The following is a 21,097-nucleotide window of genomic DNA, read 5'->3' as shown; positions in this document are numbered from 1 at the left end:
GGAATGCGGATGCAGATCTCTCCATTCCAGGGGAGAGTTGGTGAGGGCGAATGAATGAGATGAAGGAGAAAGGGGAGGGGGCTGCGGTCAGAATCCAGGACTCCCCAAGGGACTGGCCACTTGTTCGCACGGCAGAGGATAGTGCTGGGATAGGGCTCCATTCCCCACTTCACTGGATACCAGACTTTTTCCTAGCAGCCTCATTGTCCTTTTGTTTTCTCTTTTTCTTTTTTATGAGACAGGATCTCCCTCTGTCGCCCAGGCTGGAGTGCAGTGGTTCAATCACAGCTCACTGCAGCCTCCAACTCCTGGGGTCAAGCGACCCTCCTGCCTTGGCCTCCTGAGTAGCTGGGACTACAGGCATGCACCACCATGCCCGGCTAATTTTTTTTTTTTTTTTTTTTAAGTAGAGAAGGGGTTTCACCATGTTGGCCAGGGTAGTCTCGAACTCCTGACCTTAAGTGATCCTCCCCTGCCACCCCCTGCCTCAGCCTCCCAAAGTGCTGGGATTATAGGCATGAGCCACCACACCTGGTCTCACTGTCCGGTCTTAAGTGGGTGCTGCTCTGTGCTCAGCACCCAGTGGGCCTGCAGCAAACCCACCCACAACCCAGAACCGTGTCTGAGGTGGACACCATCGAAGTGCCCACACACCCCTGCCGACAGACCTCCAGAGGCCCTTCTGGAAGGTACTGTACCTTCCCCAGAGAAAGTCTGCACCAGTCCCAAGTTAATGTTAAACAGAATTTCAAAAGGCTTATCACTCCTGATAACCATCCACGCTCAGGCCCAGGGCACGCGGCTCTGCACTAGACCAGCGAGGAGAGTGAAAGGAGCAGCTTGGGATCTCAGGCTGGCCAGGGGTCAGCTCTGCTATTTCCAGTTTCCTGGAGCGGGGGCTTCCGGGATCTGCTCCTTGGTGACTCTTACCAGCAATTATGTGCCACTCGCGAAGTCACTTGCAACCCCCTTCTATTTTGATGTACGACACAGCCCCAAAGTGGTGGACAGGGTGACAGTCTGGGGTCCCAGACCTGAACCGACCCCTGGCACCACCCCCCACCCCTTGCTTGGCCGGCCGCTTCTGACATCTTCAAGCCCTGAACGGTCACAATATACATTTATTAATGCATGTATTTATACAGAATACAAACGTGTGGGGACACCTCCGTCCCCTTCACAGCCCAGAACCCAAGGTCAGAAGATGAGGGATCCAGCCTCAGGGGGGGGAATATGCGACTTCCCAAGAGCAGTTCTTGACCTGCAGGGGCCGCGGGAGTGCAAGACACGGGGGCGTGGCCAAGGCGGGGCTCCGGGAGCAGGGCGTGGCCGGCCCCTGAGGTTACTACAGGGGAATAGGCCCAGGCCAGGACCCCTCTCCTTGGGGCACTGGGAAGGCCAGTGGGGCCTACGGGCCAGAGCTGCTACACGTAGGCGTTCCTGCCGTATTTGCCAAAGCTGCTGTCGCCTTCTTGGTCCGAGGTGGCAACGGGCATCACGGACACTGGAGCCTGGTAGGGCAGCCGGGCGCTGCGGCGAGAGGCCCGGGTCAGAGCCGGGGCGCGGCCCTCCTCTCCCCAATCCTGCCCGGTCCCAGCCTGTGCCTCTCCCCGCTCACCTGGCGGCGGGGTCCTCGTGAGAGCCGCAGCAGCAGGTGGAGCAGAGGCAGAGGCCACCCAGGATGGAGATCAGGGAGGCGCTCCAGCCCAAGTAGAGTGCGGGGCCCAGTTCGTACCTGCGCACAAAGGCGGCGCATGGGCAGGGGACCAGTGAGGCACCAGCCGGGGGGCAGGGCTGAGTCCCATCCGCTGCCCCGAGGGCGGGGCGGCAGTCCCCTCACTCACTTGGTTCCGGGATACAAGGGGTCGAAGAAGTCCCGGGTGATGTTGAAGGCGTACCAGGAGATGGCCACCATCCCGCAGATACCTGGGGACCGGAGGACGACCCCAGTCCAGGGGGAGGGATAGTGGGGGAGGGGGCTTAGGGGGAGAGGCAGGCAGGGGCTGCCCAGAGTAGAACGGGGGCACCAAGTCCAAGAGCAGCAATTTCACTCAATTCCTTTCTGCCTACCCCGGTTTATAAGCCTTCCTCCTTCCTGGGGTCAACTTCTCAGGGTAGCCCTTAGGCCCCCAACTCCAGCCCACCCAGCTCATCTCCCACTACCTCGACCTCCTCCTGCCTCTTCTCTCTTTGATCCCAGACCTGCCTAGTTCATGCTCACCTCTAGGGCCTTCATCCCATCATCTCCTCACCCAGATAGAGCCTCATCCAAATCCCGCCCACCCTTGAAAGCCCAGCTGGGCCCTGGGAGCCCAGGGTTGTCCTTTCCTGAAGCCAGGAAGACCCCCAGGCTAGCACTACCCTACTCACTAGGGGCTTGTCCTCCTGCAAGCCTCCTGACCTTTCTGGGCCTGTTTTACCTCTGGAAAGCAGAAATACCCACCCTACCTCGAAGGTTTATTGTGAGGCAATGGGTGCAAATTGAAAAGCAGTGGCCAGATGGCATTGTTTTTGTTTTTTGCTGAGATGGGGTCTCACTATGCTGCCCAGGCTAGTCTGGAACTCCTGGGCTCAAGCCAGTTCTCCTGCCTTGGCCTTTTTTTTTTTTTGGATAGTCTCGCTCTTTTACCCAGGCTGAAGTGCAGTGGCACAATCTTGGCTTACTGCAACCTCCACCTCCCAGGTTCAAGTGATTCTCCTGCCTCAGCCTTCAAGTCGGTGGGACTACAGGTGCCTGCCACCACGCCTGGCATTTTTTTTTTTTTTTTGTATTTTTAGTAGAGACAGGGTTTCACCATGTTGGCCAGGCTGGTTTTGAACTCCTGACCTCAGGTGATCCGCCCACCTCAGCCTCCCAAAGTGCTGGGATTACAGGTGTGAGCTACTGCACCCGGCCCTGCCTCGGCCTTTCAAAGTGCTGGGATTACAGGCATGAGCCACCATGCCCCATGGTATGGCACTGTGGTTGTGCACTGTGTGTGTGCTGCAGTGTGCACCCTAACTCTGCTCCCCAGCCAGGATGTAAGCTCCCAGAGGCAGCCGCTCACTGTCATCTTTGAAGTCCCTCCCACACCTGGCCGTGGCTGGCCCCTACTGGGAGCTCAAGAAACAGTGCCGTTGGGCTGATTTGCTGCCAGGAGATTTGGGGAGTACGGATGAGGCAGGGGTGAGCAGGTGTCCATGCAGCAGGGCAGGGGAGGTGAGCATGAGGAGCGGGAATTGGAGATGAGGTGAGGACAAAGCAGCCTGAAGTCTGCGGCTGAGGGGGACCCCCGGCCCCCACCACCATGCAGACCCCCGCCCCATCACCTTCCCCCAGTTACCGGCCAGAATGTGGAAGGCCCCTGCAGTGGCCGCCAGCTTGGCTTTCCTGGAGAGCTCCAGGCCCCCAATGTTGGTGCAGCGCAGGCCCGCTATGCCCAGCAAGAGGCCGAGGAAGCCCAGGAGGATGGCGGTGATCATGAGTGCCCGGCAGGCCTGAATATACCCTGGGGGCAGGCACAGTCGTCAGCCTTTCCCCCCATCTCCTCCCCTCCGTGACGGAGCCAGCCCGACAGCCCCTCACAATCCTGGGTTCAAGTGATTCTCCTGCCTCAATCTCCCCAGTAGTTGGGATTACAGACATGCACCACCACGCCCAGCTAATTTTTGTATTTTTAGAGACAGTTTCACCATGGTGTCCAGGCTGGTCTCGAACTTCTGACCCCAAGTGATCTGTTTGCCTCAGCTTCCCGAAGTGCTGGGATTACAGGCATGAGCCACTGCGCCAGGCCCCCCTCACCTTCTTGCTCTCTTGTACCTAACAGTCCCCAAGTCCTCTCCTTCCCCTGGGCTCCTCCAGCCTACCCAGTTGCAGTCACCCCTCCCTCCTTCGGCATCTGGACGCTTCCCACCCCGCTCCTCACTCCTCCCATGCACCTGGCATGCTTTGCTTGTGCCTGGATTACAGGTTTCTCCTGGGCACTCTTGACACCTGAGCTGGGTAACTCTGTTCTGGGGGCCGTCCTGTGCACTGTGGGATGTTCAAAAGCCTCCCTGGCCTCTACCCACGGGGTGCCAGTAGCAACTCCCTCCCCACAAGCCCTGACAATCATTGTGCGAAGTCGCCTGACTGAGAACAGCTGCCCTATCAGGTTGCTCTCACGTGACTGGGTATTACAGAAACCACAGCTAAGCATCCCTGTCGCCTTCCCCATGTCTGATTCCACTCCAAGTCCTTCCCACTGTCCTAGCCCAGTGCTGGACATTTTGACCTGGTTTCTTCCTGGAATAACAGGTAGGGGGCAGCAGTGCTGTATAGCAGAGGGTCTAGGGCAGTTTTAGAGCCAGGGTCTTGCTTTGTCACCCAGGCCAGAGTGCAGTGGCACCACCACAGCTCACCACTGCAGCCTTGATTGAACTCCTGGGTGCAGGCGATCCTCCTGCTCAGCCTCCTGAGTAGCTCAGGACCACCACTAATGGTCGAGTTTCTGATCTAGGTGGAATCCTGGGCCCAGGACCCATCCAGGTCAGTCTAGCTCAGTCTTTCAGTGCCTCAGTTTCCCTTTTCTCAGGGCTGAAGGAGGCTGCTGGCTCACTCTTGCTTCCCCCTTCTCCTCCCTTCTCTGTCTTTGATAGTTGCCAAGCATTCCAAGGACCTTGCACCCCTTTCCCGGGTGGGGCATAACCGTCGGTGCTGAAGGGGAAAGGCTGGGCCCCTGCCAGGAGATGCAGGGTGCAGAGTGGGGGGGTAGGCAGGAGGGGCAAAGTTCTCCGGGAGTACTTTCTTCCTCCCAGCCACTCCCTCTGGGGCCGACACGAGTCTGAGTCCCCAGGTGGCTCTGGCAGTCAATGGAGAGATTATGGAAGAGCCCGGGGCACATGGGCTGCATGGCCAGGGGTTGGGGAGCACGGTTGGGAGACATAGTCAGGTCTCTCTCTCAGGACCACCCCAGCCGTGGAGTCTGAATCCTGGCTCCCCTCTCCTGCCTGTGTGACTCGGGGTGGGGGGCTGCACCTTGCCAAGGTTTTTCAGCTTCTGTAAAAGATTCCCTCTACTTCCCCACCGTGGAAATACTGTAGGTGGAAGCACCTAGCCCAAGGCCCGGAACCCAGCCATCCTCTACCCCCGTGCCCTGGGGACTCTGGCACTGTCATTCATGCAGTTCCCAGGGGTGCCCCTCTCAGGTGTGCAGGCTTACAGCAGAGGCCCCTCCTCACAGTATGATGTGTCTGGGAAGTGGGTGTAGGGGCTGCCTCCAGTGTCCCTTCTGGCCACTCAGCACTCTGGGCTTCTGGCCCAGATTGTACTCAGCTTTTATAGGTTTTTTTTGGGTGGGGGGAGGGAAGGTGGGGGGGGCGCCAGCCCTGAACATAGTCAGTCCTGGAGAGATGGATGACAACACAAAGCTTCTGCCGCTGCCTCAGAAGGGGCTGGGAGTAGTGGGAGCACAGGAGACCCACCCAGGCCCCCTAACTGCTCAGAGCAGCTCTGACATCCCCAGGGATGAGCTCTCAAGCCCCGCTTCACACCCAGTGTCGCCCTTGGCTCCTTCCCTGCCACACGGTGCCTGGTGAGCGGACTGGCCCCGAGGGACCCAGGAGGGCGTGCAGTGGCACCACACGCAGTTCACAGTCGCCCGCGCTTGGTCTCTGGCATGGGGCAGACGGAAAGGAGACTGCCCTAGAGAAACAATGGGGCGGCCTCATCCTAGTGGGGAGCAGGGAGTGGGAAGCTGCCGCAGCCACAGAAAGAACTGCCCTGGGCCCAAAGAGCTGTCGGCGCCAGCCCTCTAAGACCCCGAAAAGACCCACACACCTGCACACACACCGCCTCCTTAAAGCGGACGTTCAACCTGCAGGTTGCAAGACGCCTCCCTTCACAGGGGCCCTTTAGACATTAGCTGGACAAGAAGACCAGTGCCCCCACAGTGAGGCTGGGGAGGCTGTGGAGCCTGGAAGTTGATCAACCTACAAGAATCCAAGATGGGGCCGCCTCCCCCTGCCCATCCCAGCAATCCCATCCCCAACACATGCTCAACTGTACTGAATGCCTGTGTGTGTTAACATCACATTAACATTCTGCACTTCCTCAGTCACCTGGGAACTGGGACTCTCACCCCGACCCTACAGGTGGGTGAGATGAGGCTGGTTTCATCATTTGTCCACAGCACAGGGCTGGGAAAGGGGGTCTGATTCCGGTGCCTGCACCTGTAACAGCTAAAAGCGCCACGCTAGCACAGGGGGCCACGTGTGGCAAGGTCTTCACTCCAGTTCTGGGCAGGGGCTGTCCCCAGCACTCCTGGCTGCAGGAACCCAGACCCCCAGAGCTTAATCCAGGGCTCCCTGCATCCTCACGGCAGTACCCGCCCTCCCCTGGGGTCTCTGCAGCTTTTCCCCGCCGCCCTCTCCCCCTGGAGCGCTCCCCACCCCATACCAGAGAGGGCCAGCAGGGACGGGAACTCCCAGCAGTTGTAGACGCCCAGGGAGTCGGTGGCACAGCTAAACCAGAGGTTCTCGAAGATGGTGTTGGTGGTGATGACGTTCCCGTGCACGGTGGACACTCGCCAGTAGCTGTTTGGCAGAGTCACCCCCAGCATCAGCAGCCCCACGGCTGCCATGAAGAAGCCAAAGGTTTCCACAGCCATCGACATGGTGGGATGCAGGGCCCTGGGGGGCTGGTGCCCCAGAGAGGGGGAGGGGCAGAACCCCTAGGGAACTGGATGGGGCTGCGGCTAAGGAGAGTTGTCTGGGCAGGCTGGGGTGGAATCAGCCACGGACTCTGCCTGCGTCTTCCTCGGGCTCAGGTCCGTCTCCACTTTCTGCCTCCAGGTTTCTGCCTCCCTCCTGCTCTCTGGGTTTCTCTGCTTCCTGGCAGGTCAGAGGAATGAGCTAAGCCTGCGCGCGGCAGCTGTTGACGAGATGGAGGGAATAACCGAAACGGGCCAAAAGTCCACCCCCTCCCCCCAGCCTCTGGGCTGCCCCGGGCTCCCCGCCCCACGAGGGTGGGGGGGCAGACTTACCCTGGAGCCACTGACGATACAGCCAACGAGGGGCCCCCAAGGGAGGTACTGGGAACTGAGGGGAAGCATCTGTCTGACTCAGCTTTCATTGGGGGCCAGAGAACGGAGTAAGAGGGACAAGGAGTGAAAAGATGATAGAGACAGACGTGAGAGCAACAAGGGACAGAGACAGAGAGAATGAACAGCAGCCTTCAGTGGAGAAGGATGGAGGGACCGTGAGAACAATCTAAGATACTCGCAGACTGAGGGTTTGGGGCATGTGAGTCTCTTAAGGAAGATGAAGCTGGAATGAGGGGACGGGAAGCTGGGAGACCCATAGCTCTGGGCTCCATCCAGCCTGGACTGGAACTTGGCCCCACAATCCATTCACCAGGGAACTCAGACAGGGAGTGTTAGTCCCCTGAGCCTGCTTCTGCTCTGTCAATGACAGACCCGACTGCTTACTGCATGGGCTATCCTGAGAACTGGGACCAGGGGTCAGGCACAGTGGCTCTCGCCTGTAATCCTAGCACTTTGGGAGGCTGGGCTGAGAGGACTACTTGAACTCAGGAGTTCAAGACCAGCCTGGGCAACACACTAAGACCTCGCTGGGACCAGGGAGTCAAGCCCCCTGCACATAACCAGCGCTCAGCACCCGGGACTGTCCTGGATGTGAGTGCCGCAGGGCTGAGTGAGGCCACCAGGGAGTCGCTTTCGCCCAAAACTCGAATTTCCTCCTAAGTTGATCTTTGACTCAGCATCGAGCTGGTCCTGCTGCCAAGAGCCTGGAGCGTGATCCTGTGGCTAAGCTCTGCAACCTGTTCCCAGTTATCGGGACTGTCACCCACTCTATTCATTAATGATGATGGATTAGCAGCCTCTGGGTTCCCATCCCGAGCCAGTGCAGAGCACCTGTCCCAGGGTGGACACTCTTATCTCCTGCTCCAGTTCCCTAGGGCTCTGTCCCTGGGGGCCATCAGTGCTGGCTGCACACCTCCCTGGTCCCACAGCCCTACTGGGCTTCTCTGGCCTCCCCTCAGGTGTCTCCTCCCCACTCCTGGCTGAGTTGGCCTGGGCTGTGGAACGAGAGGTATGCAGTGAAGCAAAACAGGCCCATGCTGAGCCTGGCACGAGGGGGCGAAACTGGCCAGGTGGGGCGGAGTCCTGACCTTCCAGCCCACAGGCGAGAGCTGGGGCGTCCTGGGCTCTGACCCCTCCCAGGACCCCCGCCTACTCCATACCAGATGCAGGATTCCTTCCCCCACCGGGCCCCCCCATCCCCGGAGGAGGAGGAGGTAGGAGGAAGGGGAGGCCACAGGAAGAAAAAGGGAGGAGAGGGGAGGGCGGGGAGGAGGAAGCCAAGGGGGCTTGCTATGGAAAGTCCACAGAGGCAGCTGAGTGGGTCAGAGGAGAACGCAGGCCTGAAGCCCGGCCTGACCCCGCGGTTCTGCCCACCCCTGCTCCAGTCACTGCCTCCTCCCACAACTCTGGGACCAGAGAAAAGCCCCGTGTCTCCGAGCTGCCCGGCACTCTCAAGGACGTGGCTTCAGGAAAGGGAGGAAGGAGGGGTGTGGGCTCTGGGCTGTGCAGTGGACAAAGAACCCCGTGCCAACCTGGAGGGCAGGGGCAGGAGAGGACCAGGAGTGACACCTCCGCCCCCTGTGCCCAGCGTTCGGAACCCACCACTCCCCTCAATGCAGACACGGGGATTCCCAAGCCACAGCCCCGTTTTATTTACACTCATCCCAAAGCACATGATTTGGGGCTGAAGAACGGGTCTCAGGGGAGCAGAAGTTAGTTGAAGGCCACAGAGGACAGAGACAGGGGTGCAGGGGGAGAACAGGGAAGGGACAGGGAGGATGGATGGGCCCTCCTGGAGCGTTCTCCACGGGCTCCCACGCCTCCTTCAGGATTTGGACTTGGACACAGCAAGTCCGATGAGTCCGGCCAGTCCCGCCACACCAAGGGCCATGCCTCCCACGATGGCCATGCCCACGAGTCCATCTGGGGAAGGAAAGGGACAGTGTCAGGAGCCCGTCCCCTTCCGCCAGCCCTGCTCCTCAACGGAGGCACACCCCTACCTGGAGTCGCAGGGCAAGGGGCTCTGAGGACTGGAAGGGGCGGGGCTGAGGGGCTGCCTGCAGGGGTTCATTTACAGAGAGACCAAAGCGTCCAGGCATGGGGAAGAGCGGGGCTGAACAAAGGGGCCGAGGCTGTCACCTTTCTTCATGGCCTTGTCAATGAGCCGCTCCAGTTCCTTGGCCTGGTTGTTCTGGGGCTCTGTCTGCAGCAACCCGCGGACATACTTTAAGGCCTTCTCGTATTCCTGCACTCGGGGAAACATGCACGCTTCAAACACACCTCAGCAGTTTTTTTTTAAATAAGAGATGCGGTCTTGCTCTGTTGCCCAAGCTGGAGGGCAGCGTCGCAATCACAGCTCACTGCAGCCTCAAACTCCCAGGCTTAAGCAGTCCTCCCGCCTCAGCCTCCTGAGTAGCTGGGATTACAGGTGTGAGCCACCGGGCCAGCTACACCTCAGTATCCACCACTCCTCCTGCCCACTTGAAGGGCCTTCCCTTCTTCAGCCCTGGGGGCTCCTCCCTCGACCTCCACCCCCTCCCTCCCTCCAGCCCCACCCCACAGAGTAGAGTCCACAAACAACCCCAACTCTGCGGGAGATAACAGTGCAAGGCTGGGGCCTGCACCCAATCTCTTGACGTCACCTTCCTCCCCACACCCTCGCCACTCTGATCTTCCCTTAGAGTCCTCATCTGACACCGCTCTGCACATCTGCACCCCTTCAGCCTTCCTGCTGTCCAGGGATCCACCCTGGAGGACGTAGTAAGAAGGTCCTGTAGCCCCAGAGGAGGGTCAAGGGAACTGCGGCCCCATCTCACCTTGAGCCGGTAGTTCCCCACGGCCAGGTAGAAGACATAATCCCGCTGTTCCTCCTTGCTCCCTTTGGGCAGCAGCTCTGGGGAGGGGCAGAGAAGAGGGTGAGAAATGCTTCTTTCCTAATACTTTCCTAATACTGTGTCCCAGAGGCCCCTTGCACTCTCTGAATGCCTCTGTGATCCTGGGAGGGTCACGGTCCTAAGCCTCCCTTTCAGATCCAGTCACTCCCAGCACACTAGCCAGAGCTCTGGAGCAGGGTGAACCCCAGCTGCCCCAACACCAATGACAGAACATCCCTTTAGCAGCATTATAGTCAACTGGTCCATCCAACCGAAATGAGGAAATTGGGGCCCTGGAGAAGCCAAAGGCAGCACGACTCAGTTTTGGCATCTGCTGTGGTTTTTTTTTTTTTGGACGGAGTTTCACTCGTCGCCCAGGCAGGAGTGCAATGGCGTGATCTCGGCTCACTGCAACCTTCGCCTCCCAGATTCAAGCGATTTTCCTGCCTCAGTTTCCCAAGCAGCTGGAGTTACAGGTGCCTGCCACCACGCCGGGCTAATTTTTGTATTTTCAGTAGAGATGGAGTTTCACCATGTTGGCCAGGCTGGTCTCAAACTCCTGACATCAAGTGATCTGCCTGCCTCGGCCTCCCAAAGTGCTGCTGTTGTGGTTTTAACTAAACTGCCTGCTGTCCAATTACTGTTAAAAAAAATCCCCCTTTACAAAAATAGCTCAAAACTTGCCTTCAATCAGCCTTCCCCAAAGACCCCACCTGACTTTGTCTTCCTTCCTTTTTTTTTTTTTTCTAAAGCGACAGGGTTGGCTGTGAGCGGTGGCTCACGCCTGTAATCCCAGCACTTTGGGAAGCTGAGCCGGGCGGATCACCTGGGGTCGGGAGTTTGAGACCAGCCTGACCAACATTGAGAAACCCCGTCTCTCCTAAAAATACAAAATTAGCCGGGCGTGTTGGCACATGCCTGTAATCCCAGCTACTCAGGAGGGTGGGGCAACAGAATCGCTTGAACCCAGTAGGCGGAGGTTGTGGTCAGCCAAGATTGCACCATTGCACACTCCAGCCTGGGCAACAAGAGTGAAACTCTGTCTTAGGAAAAAAAAAAAGAGACAGCGTCTTGCTCTGTCACTCAGTCTGGAGCACAGTAGCACGTCCATGGTTCACTGCAGCCTCGAACTCCTGGGGTCACTGATCCTCCTGCCTCAGCCTCCCAAGTGGCTGGAACTATAAGCACACACCACCACGCCTGGCTAATTTAAAAATTTTTGTTATAGAGACAGGCCAGATGGTTTTGAATTCCTGCCTTCAAGCCATCCTCTGGCCTTACCTTCTCAGGCATGAGCCACAGTGCCTGGCCCCACCTAACTTTCTTAATTCAGAGACTTCCCAGAGGATAACTGTACTCTATGCACTAGAATTTGTTGATAATCACTTAGAGAGGCTGTTTCTTCTACAGCTACACCCTGCTGTAGAATAAACCTGAAAATCTGAATTGCCGAAGTAGACAAACATAGGGTAAAATTATTTGTATCTTTTAAGAAAGAATCTTTTATAGATTTTTTTTTTCCTTTGAGACGGAGTCTCGTTCTGTTGCCCAGGCTGGAGTGAAATGGCGTGATCTTGGCTCACTGCAACCTGTCTCCCGAGTTCAAGTGATTCTCCTGCCTCAGCCTCCTGAGTAGCTGGGATTACAGGCGCGCGCCCAGCTAATTTTCGTATTTTTAGTAGAGATGGTTTCACCATGTTGATCAGGCTGGTCTTGAACTCCTGACCTCGTGATCGGCCTGCCTTGGCCTCCCAAAGTGCTGGGATTACAGGTGTGAGTCACTGCGCCCGGCCATTTTTATAGATTTTCAATAGGCATCCTTTGCTAGCACAGTTGGCATTCTGTATTCATGGATTCAACGAACATGGATCAAAAATACTCAGGGAAAAAAAAAAGATAGTTGTATATGTACTGAACATGAACAGACCTTTTTTTTTTTGCCATTATTCCCTAAACAATACAGTATACTATTTACACAGCATTTACATTGTATTTGGTATTATAAGTAATCTACAGATGATTGAAAGTATATAGGAGAAGGTGCACAGGTTACATGTAAATACCACACCATTTTATATAAGGGACTTGGATGGCTATTGGTATTTGTGGGGCAGGGTTCCTAGAACCAATCCCCCATGGCTACAGAGGGATGGCTGTACACTGACTGTGTGCTTATAAATGATTACTTGAACAAAAGAAAGGAGGTACAGAGAAATTAAGTGGTTAAGTATTGTGGTCTCTGACAAATGATGACCCACACAAAACCAATGGGAAATAGGGGTCCAATCCAAAAAGCACTATCTGGCTGGACGCGGTGTCTCACGCCTGTAATCCCAACAGTTTGGGAGGCCGAGGTGGGCAGATCACCTGAGGTCAGGAGTTCGAGACCAGCCTGACCAACAAGGTGAAACCCTGTCCCTACTAAAAATACAAAACTTAGCCGGGCATGGTAGTGGGCGCCTGTTGTTGAGGCAAGAGAATTGCTTGAACCGGGAGGGGGCGGCTGCAGTGAGCTGAGACAGCACCACTGTACTCCAGCCTGGAGGACAGAGCAAGACTCCATCTCAAACAAAAAAAACAAAAAGCACTATGTGCTCACAATCTTGTAGGACAGTCCTCTGGGCCTCTTCCATGCCACAAAAGATTCTCAATAGCTGCTAACTAAGCAACACGGTGGTGGTGTTGAGGGGAAGGGCATGGGCCTAGGTCTCACAAAACGGGAGCTTCTAGTCCCAATTCAGCCATGAACTTATTAGTTGCGTGACCTCAAGTCACTTTCCCAGATCAAGATAGTCCTGGGGGAAATGACAAGCTACGACTCCGTCTGGCAAAACAATGGTGGGCGGTAAGTAGCCAAAAGTTCACTGGGAGACGTCAAGCTAAGTATAGCCCTTGGTGCAGTAAATCTACGGGAGACAACTGAGAGGTGCCTGGACTACGGGGCCCCACATCGTACAGCAGCCCAGATGGCAGTGGGAAGGGGAGAGTACAGCGCCTCACCCTCGAGCAGCACGATGCCTTTACGGATGTCATCATTGTACTTGCTCCGCACCAGGCACCAGGCGTACTCAAACTGCGTGCTCTTGGACACCGAGCCTGCTGCCTTCTCAGACTGAAATTTCTTTTCAAATTTCTGCCACAGGGGAAGAAAGGAATCATTTAGAAATGAAGGGCGTCAACCATTCTCTATCTGGACATGGTGTCAGTCACACCCCATATCCCTGGCTCTGCCTCCTTTCCCTCGTGGGTCTCGGTATCTGGCACCCCAGCGTCTGCTATCTCCATGCACGGGACCCAGGCTTTCGGCTCCTCCTGGCCTGTGGGCCAGCTCTTGGGACAGATGCCCCTGGTCTCCCCTCCCCCCGGCGGTACCGAGCGGAGATGCCACCTGGTGGCAGCTCCAGGCACCGCTCCCGGAGCAGCTGACCCCGGCGGCCAAACAGTAAACACACTGTCAGAACTGCTCAACAACAGCCCACGCGGTCCTCATTTGAGCCTGCTGGCCCCATCCTGCCCCACCCTGCCGGGCCTGGACCTTTTACTGTCCAGGAATAGAAGTAGTGCCTACCTCCTAGAGCTACAAGGACTGAGATCTGGCATGCGATGCCTTAGCACCGTGCCGGACGCAGTAATAGGTGACGCCTTCTGATGGTCACTGTATTCCTCCACCGCTGGAGGAGCGCCCTGAGCTCACAGCTCCTGCATAATCCCAGAACCCGTCAGTCTAACCACTGTCGGGCAACAGGCCCGTACTCTGAGGTGTGGGGGCTCAGGACACTACAACTCCCAGGAGCCTCTGCGGCATAGCGGGCCCTCCGGGCAGGAGCCAGACGCTGTGGAGGCTGCCGGGAGCCGTAGTTCGGCTTCCCTCGGCCAAGCCGATGCCGGGAGGAGGGTTCGGCCCATACCTGCCTCTCCTCAGGACCCACCCTCCGACCTTCCCTTTCCCTCTTTCCGGGCCAGGCCTCACCAGCAGGTCCTCCACAGACACCAGCTCGTTCAGCACGGCCTCCATGGCCACTGCCCCCGTGAGCCTCACACTACAATCTACTGTGCCACAGTCTCCATGGCCCAGTGGCAGGGGCGGAGAGCCACTTCCGGCGTCCGGCGGATGCGGGCACGACCTGGCGACGCCCCGCCCCTTCCTCTCAGCGCAGCAGGGCCAGCGGGACGCTAGTACGCAGGCTCCGCCGGCCCCTTCAGCCCGCAGACTGCACGTAGGGAGACTTTCCCCAGATGGGTCTTCCCGGATGCCCCAGCCGGTGCCTTCCTCCGCGGAGGCTTCCCTAGGGAAACTGGAGGCTATGTCTTAGCGGTTAGCCCCCAGGATGAAAAGAGCAAAAAGCGGAGGGTGGGTAGCCAGTCGGAGATCACTTTACATTAGGCTGCCAAGCTGACGCCCCTCAGAAATCTAGGACCTTGGAGGCCACGTGACTTTTCACCGCCTGCAACAAAATCGTAACTAGAACTGGGGACCGAGCGCGTGGCTCACGCCTGTAACCACAACACCTTGGGAGGCCGTGGCGGGAAGATCGCTGGAGGCCAGGAGTTCAAGACCAGCCTGAGCAACACAGCGAGACCCTATCTCTACAAAATGTTTTAAAAAATTAACCACCGTGGTGGCGTGCACCTGTACTCCCAGCTACTGGGGCGGCTGAGGCAGGAGGATCGCTTGAGCCCAGGAGTTTGAGGCTGCACTCCACTGCACTCCAGCTTGGGCGACTGAGACCTTGTCTCAAAAAACCCACCAACAGCAGCAAACTAGTATCGGGGTTTCTTGGGCCTCTGCTGACTCTCACAATGCAAGAGCAGAGGCAACTGGATCTGTAAACCACACAGCCAGAGATTGGGGTAGTCATAGGAGATACTATCAACAGGAAGTTTTTCAAAAAGCAACGGCCCATTCTTTGCAGAGAAGGTCCAATCTTTTCAATATTATTTACATAAACCATTTTCTGAGTGCACCCCAGGCGGGAAACCTGCCACATGGGGTCACGGGCAATGGGGAGCTTAGCAGAGACGAGCTATCAGAGCATGGGAAGGAGAAAGGTGTGGACACCTCTGGCTTCAGTTTCTGTGCAGTGAGGGGACTGGGTAGGTAGTAACTTTCTTTTTTTTTTTTTTTTTTTTTTTGAGACGGAGTCTCGCTTTGTCGCCCAGGCTGGAGTGCAGTGGCCGGATCTCAGCTCACTTACTGCAAGCTCCGCCTCCCGGGTTTACGCCATTCTCCTGCCTCAGCCTCCCGAGTAGCTGGGACTACAGGTGCCCGCCACCTCGCCCGGCTAGTTTTTTTGTATTTTTTAGTAGAGACGGGGTTTCACCATGTTAACCAGGATGGTCTCGATCTCCTGACCTCGTGATCCGCCCGTCTCGGCCTCCCAAAGTGCTGGGATTACAGGCTTGAGCCACCGCGCCCGGCCTTAACTTTCAAATTCTTTTTCCCTTGAGTCACACTGGAGTGTAAGCTCCTTGAGGGCAGAGGCTTATCTTGCTTATCTAGCATCTAGCACAGGGCTTGGCACAGAGTGAGTGCTCAATAAATATATGTTGAATAAACACGGGAAAAGCAAATTAATTGTAAACAAGGCACTGCACAGGCAGGGGATAATCAGACACCTTCCGCTTTTGCAAAGCCCCTTTAATTTTTATTATTTTTTAGAGATGGTCACTCTGTGGCCCAGGCTGGAGGGCGCAATCATAGCTCACTGCAGCCTTGACCTCCTGAGCTCCTGCAATCCTCCTGCCTTCGTCTCCCAAGAAGCTAGGACTACAGGTGTGTACCACCACACCCAGGTAATTTTTTTTTTTTTTTTGAGACAGTGTCTCCATCTGTCACCCAGGCTGGAGTGCAGTGGCACAGTCTCGGCTCACTGCAACCTCCGCCTCCTGGGTTCAAGCGATTCTGTTGTTTCAGCCTCTCAAGTAGCTGGGATTACAGGCATCGCCCACCACACCCGGCTAATTTTTGTATTTTTAGCAGAGATGGGGTTTCACCATGTTAGCTAGGCTGGTTTGAAACTCTTGACCTCAGGTGATCAGCCTGCCTCGGCCTCCCAAAGTGCTGGGGTTACAGGCATGAGCCACCGCGCCCAGCCAAGCCTCTTATATATTTTTTCTCTTAATAGTCTCATGAGTTAGAAAGGCAAGAGTTGGCCGGGCGCGGTGGCTCAAGCCTGTAATCCCAGCACTTTGGGAGGCCGAGACGGGCGGATCACGAGGTCAGGAGATCGAGACCATCCTGGCTAACACAGTGAAACCCCGTCTCTACTAAAAATACAAAAACTTAGCCGGGCGAGGTGGCGGGCACCTGTAGTCCCAGCTACTCGGGAGGCTGAGGCAGGAGAATGGCGTAAACCCAGGAGGCGGAGCTTGCAGTGAGCTGAGATCCGGCCACTGCACTCCAGCCTGGGTGACAGAGCGAGACTCCGTCTCAAAAAAAAAAAAAAAAAAAAAAGAAAGGCAAGAGTTGTTCTTCCCTGTTTGGCTTGGATGGTTGAAATGACTGATACAATGAGCTCTGTAAGCCTTGAGAGAATCCCCAGGTTGGGGAACTGGCTCCCTGATGCCCACTAGCATAAGCCTCAAGGAGAAGACTTCACATTCATTCAGAGACATATAGAGCACCTAATTTTGCCTGGGCCTGGGATTACAGGTGGCTCACACCTGTAATCCCAGCACTTTGGGAGGCCAGAGCGGGTGGATCACCCGAGGTCAGGAGTTCGAGACCAGTCTGGCCAACATGATGAAATTCCATCTCTACTAAAAATACAAAAAACTGCGCCCCTGCCCCGCCACCCACCATCTGGGAAGTGAAGAGCGCCTCTGCTGTCTGGGAAGTGAGGAGCGCCTTTGCCTGGCCCTCGCACCATCTGGGATGTGAGGAGCGCCTCTGTCTGGCCCCAGCACTGTCTGGGAAGTGAGGAGCGCCTCTGCCCGCTGCTGTGCAACTCTCCACGTGTGAAGTGACAGCCTTGTATGTGATCTTTCTGCCCTCCCCAAGTTTGCATTTTGGACACTGAAGTTTACTTTTTAATTGAAAAATAATAATACAAAACATTAGCTGGGTGTGGTAGTGGATGCCTGTAATCCCAGTTACTCGGGAGGCTGAAGCAGGAGGATCTCTTGAACCCGGGAGGTGGAGGTTGCAGTGATCTGAAATTGTACCACTGCACTCCAGCCTAGGCAACAAGAGCTAAACTCCGTCTCAAAAAAAAAAAAAAAAAGATGGACACAATATGAAGCAGATGACTGAAAACAGTACTGAAGACGGGAGGCAAACACTGGCAAGGCAGGGAACACAGGAAGACAAAGGGGACACTACTTCTATTAGGAGGCTCCTTTTTGGGGGGCAGCCTGAACCACAGTCATGTTTATATTTGCTGCAGCCCTTGGTAGAGGCCTGGTACATGGCAGAAGCACCATCAGGATTTGCTGAATGTCAACAAGGAATGAAGGGAGAGTGATTTACTCAGGTGGCTCAGTTGTGTGCCAATGAAGAGATCCGAGGTCTGTGGCTTTTCCAGTCTAGTTAGCATAGCCATCCACCTTCGAAATAGTGATAGGAAGTAGTCCCTGTTAATTTTATACCCAATGGCTGGGCGCAGTGGCTCATGCCTGTAATCGCAGCACTTTGGGAGGCCAAGGCAGGGGGATCACAAGGTCAGGAGATCAAGACCAGCCTGACCAACATGGTGAAACCCGTCTCTACAAAAAATACAAAAATCAGCTCGGCGTGGTGGCGTGCACCTGTAATGCCAGCTACTCAGGAGGCTAGGCAGGAGAATCGCTCGAACCCGGGAGGCAGAGGTTGCAGTGAACCAGTATTGTGCCATTGCACTCTAGCCTGGGCAACAGAGCAAGACTCCGTCTCAAAAAAAAAAAAAATTTACACCCAATTATGTTCAAACTGGTGTCACCTCTGCCTGGATGACTTCAACAGCTGCTTCACTGGTCTCGTGCCTCCATTTACCCCATTACCATCCATTTACGACCCAGTAGTCAGAAGACTCTTACAAAGACACAATTCTCTGGCCGGACACAGTGACTCACGCCTGTAATCCCAGCACTTTGGGAGGCCAAGGTGGGCAGATCACCTGAGGTCAGGAGTTCGAGAGCAGCCTGGCCAACATGGTGAAACCCTGTCTCTACTAAAAATACAAAAATTAGCCAGATGTGCTGGCAAGCGCCTGTAATCCCAGCTATTCAGGAGGCTGAGGCAGAAGAATTGCTTGAATCCAGGAAGGGAGGTTGCAGTAAGCCGAGATGGTGCCACTGCACTTCAGTCTGGGTGACAGAGATAAACTCCATCTCAAAAAAAAAAAAAAAAAAAAAGCAGTTCTCAATTTACATCAAACCCTTTCATGCCTTCTCATTCTTCTCATTGCCCTTAGAACAAACACAGCCTTCAAGGTCTGTTAGGGTCTAGCCATGCTTAATTCTCTTCCTCATCTATCACTGCCTCTCCTGGTATATACTATGTACACCAGCCCTATAGGCCGTCCTTCAGCTCTCAAACCCCCGGTGGCGGGTTTCACCATGTAGTACTACTACGTAGTAGGTGCTCAATTAGTCGCCTACAAATAGTGGCCTGGCACAATGGAAGCTCTGTTATGGAGCTTACATTTTCATCGGGAAAACAGAAAAACATAACTAAACAAATAAAAGCCCCATGACATAATAAGAACTATATATCTGGGGCCTGTAATCCCAGTACTTTGGGAGGCCAAGGCGGGCAGATCACCTGAGGTCGGGAGTTTGAGACCCATCTCTACTAAAAATATAAAAATTAGCAGGGCGTGGTGACAGGCACCTGTAATCTCAGCTATTCAGGGGGCTGAGGCAGGAGAATCGCTAGAACCTGGGGACGAGGAGGTTGTGGTGAGCAGAGATCACCCCATTGCACTCCAGCCTGGGCAACAAGAGCAAAACGCTGTCTCAAAAAATATATATATATATACACACACATATATGTGTATATGTGTGTGTATCTGTGTGTGTATATGTGTATATATGTGTGTGTGTGTATATATATATATATTTGGTCTCTGCCCTGGTTCCCAACACAAAGGTCCTAAAATCCTTGTAATTTCCTGAGTGATGGAAGAAATAAGAGCATCTTTTTTTTTTTTTTTTTTGAGACAGTGTCTCACTCTGACCCCAGGTTTGACTGCAGTGGCGTGATCTTGGCTCACTGCAGCCTCGACTTCCCAAGTTCAGGCGATTCTCCCCACTTCGCCTCCCAAGTAGCTGCGACCATAGGCACGCACCACCATGCCTGGCTAATTTTTGTATTTTTTTTGTAGAGATGGGATTTTGCCATGTTGTTCAGGCTGTTTTGTTGCCCAGGCTGGTCTAGAACTCCTGAGCTCAAGCAATCCGCCTGCCTTGGCTTCCCAAAGTGCTGGGATTACAGGTGTGAGCCACAGCGCCTAGCCAGTAAGAGCATCTTGTACAGAGCTCCAAAATCCCTTGCAACATCCTGAGTGACAGGAGTGCCTTTTGTTCTAATGAAGTGACTTGCTGGGCTCCTGGACAGCATCAGGATGAGGGCTGGTCACCAGGAAGACCAAGCCAGGATTTGAAGCTTAGACTCTAAGCTTCAACTTTTAGCCTCCTCCCTCATCCTTTGGGGAAGAGAGAGGAGCTGGAGATTGAGTTAATAACTGATCATGTCTACGTGATCAAGCTTCCATAAAAATCCCTTAAACTCAGCTCAGCACGGTAGCTCACACGCCTGTAATCCAAGCACTTTAGGAGGCCAAGGTGGCTGGATCATTTGAAGTCAGGAGTTCGAGAGCAGCCTGGCCAATATGGTGAAACCCTGTCTCTACTAAAAAAAATTAGTCAGGTGAGGTGGAATGTGCCTGTACTCCCAGCTACTCGAGAGGCTGAGGCAGGAAAATTGCTTGAACCTGGGAGGTGGAGGCTGCAGTGGGCTGAGATTGCACCACTGCACTCCAGCCTGGGCGACAGAGCGAAACGCTGTCAAAACAAAACAAAACAAGGCCAGGCGCAGTGGCTCATGCCTGTAATCCCAGCACTTTGGGAGGCTGAGGCGGGCGGATCATCTGAAGTTGGGAGTTCGAGACCAGTCTGACCAACATGGAGAAACCATGTCTCTACTAAAGATACAAAATTAGCCGGGCATGGTGGTGCATGCCTGTAATCCCAGCTACTTGGGAGGCTGAGTGAGGCAGGAGAATCGCTTGAACCTGAGAGGTGGAGGTTGTGGTGAGCCAAGTCTGTGCCATTGCACTCCAGCCTGGGCAACAAGAGCGAAACTCCATCTCAAAAAAGGAAAGAACACAAAACAAAACAGAACAAAAATTACTCCTTTGGGAAAACACTCAATGAAAGAAAAAAAAAATGGAGGAAAAGGAAGACATGAAGATATTCATTCCTGCATTATCTGTGAAAGTAAACAAAAAACAAAAATGCCAGGCAATGGTTTTATTAAATGATAATACATCAATATAATGAAATAATATAAAGGCTTAAAGTCACAGTCATATAGATTCTATGCCTGTGGATGGCAATATTCAAAACAAAACAAAGAAGTAGCTACTTCTCAAATTCAGACAGGTGGGTGGGCAGAAAGGAAACTGACATCTTAGGTGGTGAGACTAAGAGCTAGAACTGGTGTATATGGGCAGATTCTGGGCTCTGGACCCCTCCCTGGAGTACACCGGCAGCTGGGGCCTATTTTGCACTTCCCGCTTCAGCCTTTTGCACCAGAAGGGCTCAGCAAAAACACCCACTGAACAGGATTCCGTATTTGCGTTCTTCCAATTTTCAGTAATCTGTCTACTCTACTTCGCAGTTCCATCTGCTATTCAGTTAGAAAGTTCTGTCAACTATCAATTAATTCATTCACCCATCAAAACATTTAAGAACCAGCCGGGCGCGGTGGCTTACGCCTGTAATCCCAGTACTTTGGGAGGCCGAGGCAGGCGGATCACGAGGTCAGGAAATTGAGACCATCCTGGCTAACATGGTGAAACCCCGTCTCTACTGAAAATACAAAAAATTAGCCAGGTGTGGTGGTGGACGCCTGTATTCTCAGCTACTCCAGAGGCTAAGGCAGGAGAATAGCGTGAACCTGGAAGGCGGAGACTGCAGTGAGCCGAGATCGTGCCACTAGCCTGGGCGAGAGAGCAGAGACTC

General features: G+C 54.7%; 2 protein-coding genes across 2 annotated transcripts; both read right to left on the bottom strand.

Annotated features, from left to right (window-relative positions):
• Nucleotides 1-1,101: 1,101 nt before the first annotated feature.
• Nucleotides 1,102-8,687, bottom strand: CLDN15 (claudin 15). The gene is made up of 6 exons (XM_025380173.1): nt 7,002-8,687; nt 6,416-6,889; nt 3,324-3,488; nt 1,845-1,926; nt 1,619-1,735; nt 1,102-1,530 (listed from the first exon to the last, which is right to left on the bottom strand). The coding sequence occupies exons 2-6, from the start codon at nt 6,630-6,632 to the stop codon at nt 1,425-1,427; spliced, it is 687 nt and encodes a 228-aa protein (XP_025235958.1). The 5' UTR covers nt 6,633-6,889; nt 7,002-8,687; the 3' UTR covers nt 1,102-1,424.
• A 2-nt stretch (nt 8,688-8,689) lies between these two features.
• Nucleotides 8,690-14,042, bottom strand: FIS1 (fission, mitochondrial 1). The gene is made up of 5 exons (XM_025380175.1): nt 13,905-14,042; nt 12,935-13,067; nt 9,878-9,954; nt 9,201-9,306; nt 8,690-8,984 (listed from the first exon to the last, which is right to left on the bottom strand). The coding sequence occupies exons 1-5, from the start codon at nt 13,947-13,949 to the stop codon at nt 8,887-8,889; spliced, it is 459 nt and encodes a 152-aa protein (XP_025235960.1). The 5' UTR covers nt 13,950-14,042; the 3' UTR covers nt 8,690-8,886.
• Between the last annotated feature and the right edge of the window lie 7,055 nt (nt 14,043-21,097).

The sequence above is a fragment of the Theropithecus gelada genome, chromosome 3 (assembly GCF_003255815.1).
Source record: "Theropithecus gelada isolate Dixy chromosome 3, Tgel_1.0, whole genome shotgun sequence".
Taxonomy (NCBI): Eukaryota; Metazoa; Chordata; class Mammalia; order Primates; family Cercopithecidae; genus Theropithecus; species Theropithecus gelada.
The sequence above is the reverse complement of the archived record's forward strand: the minus strand, read 5'-3'. Positions and strand labels throughout refer to the sequence as shown.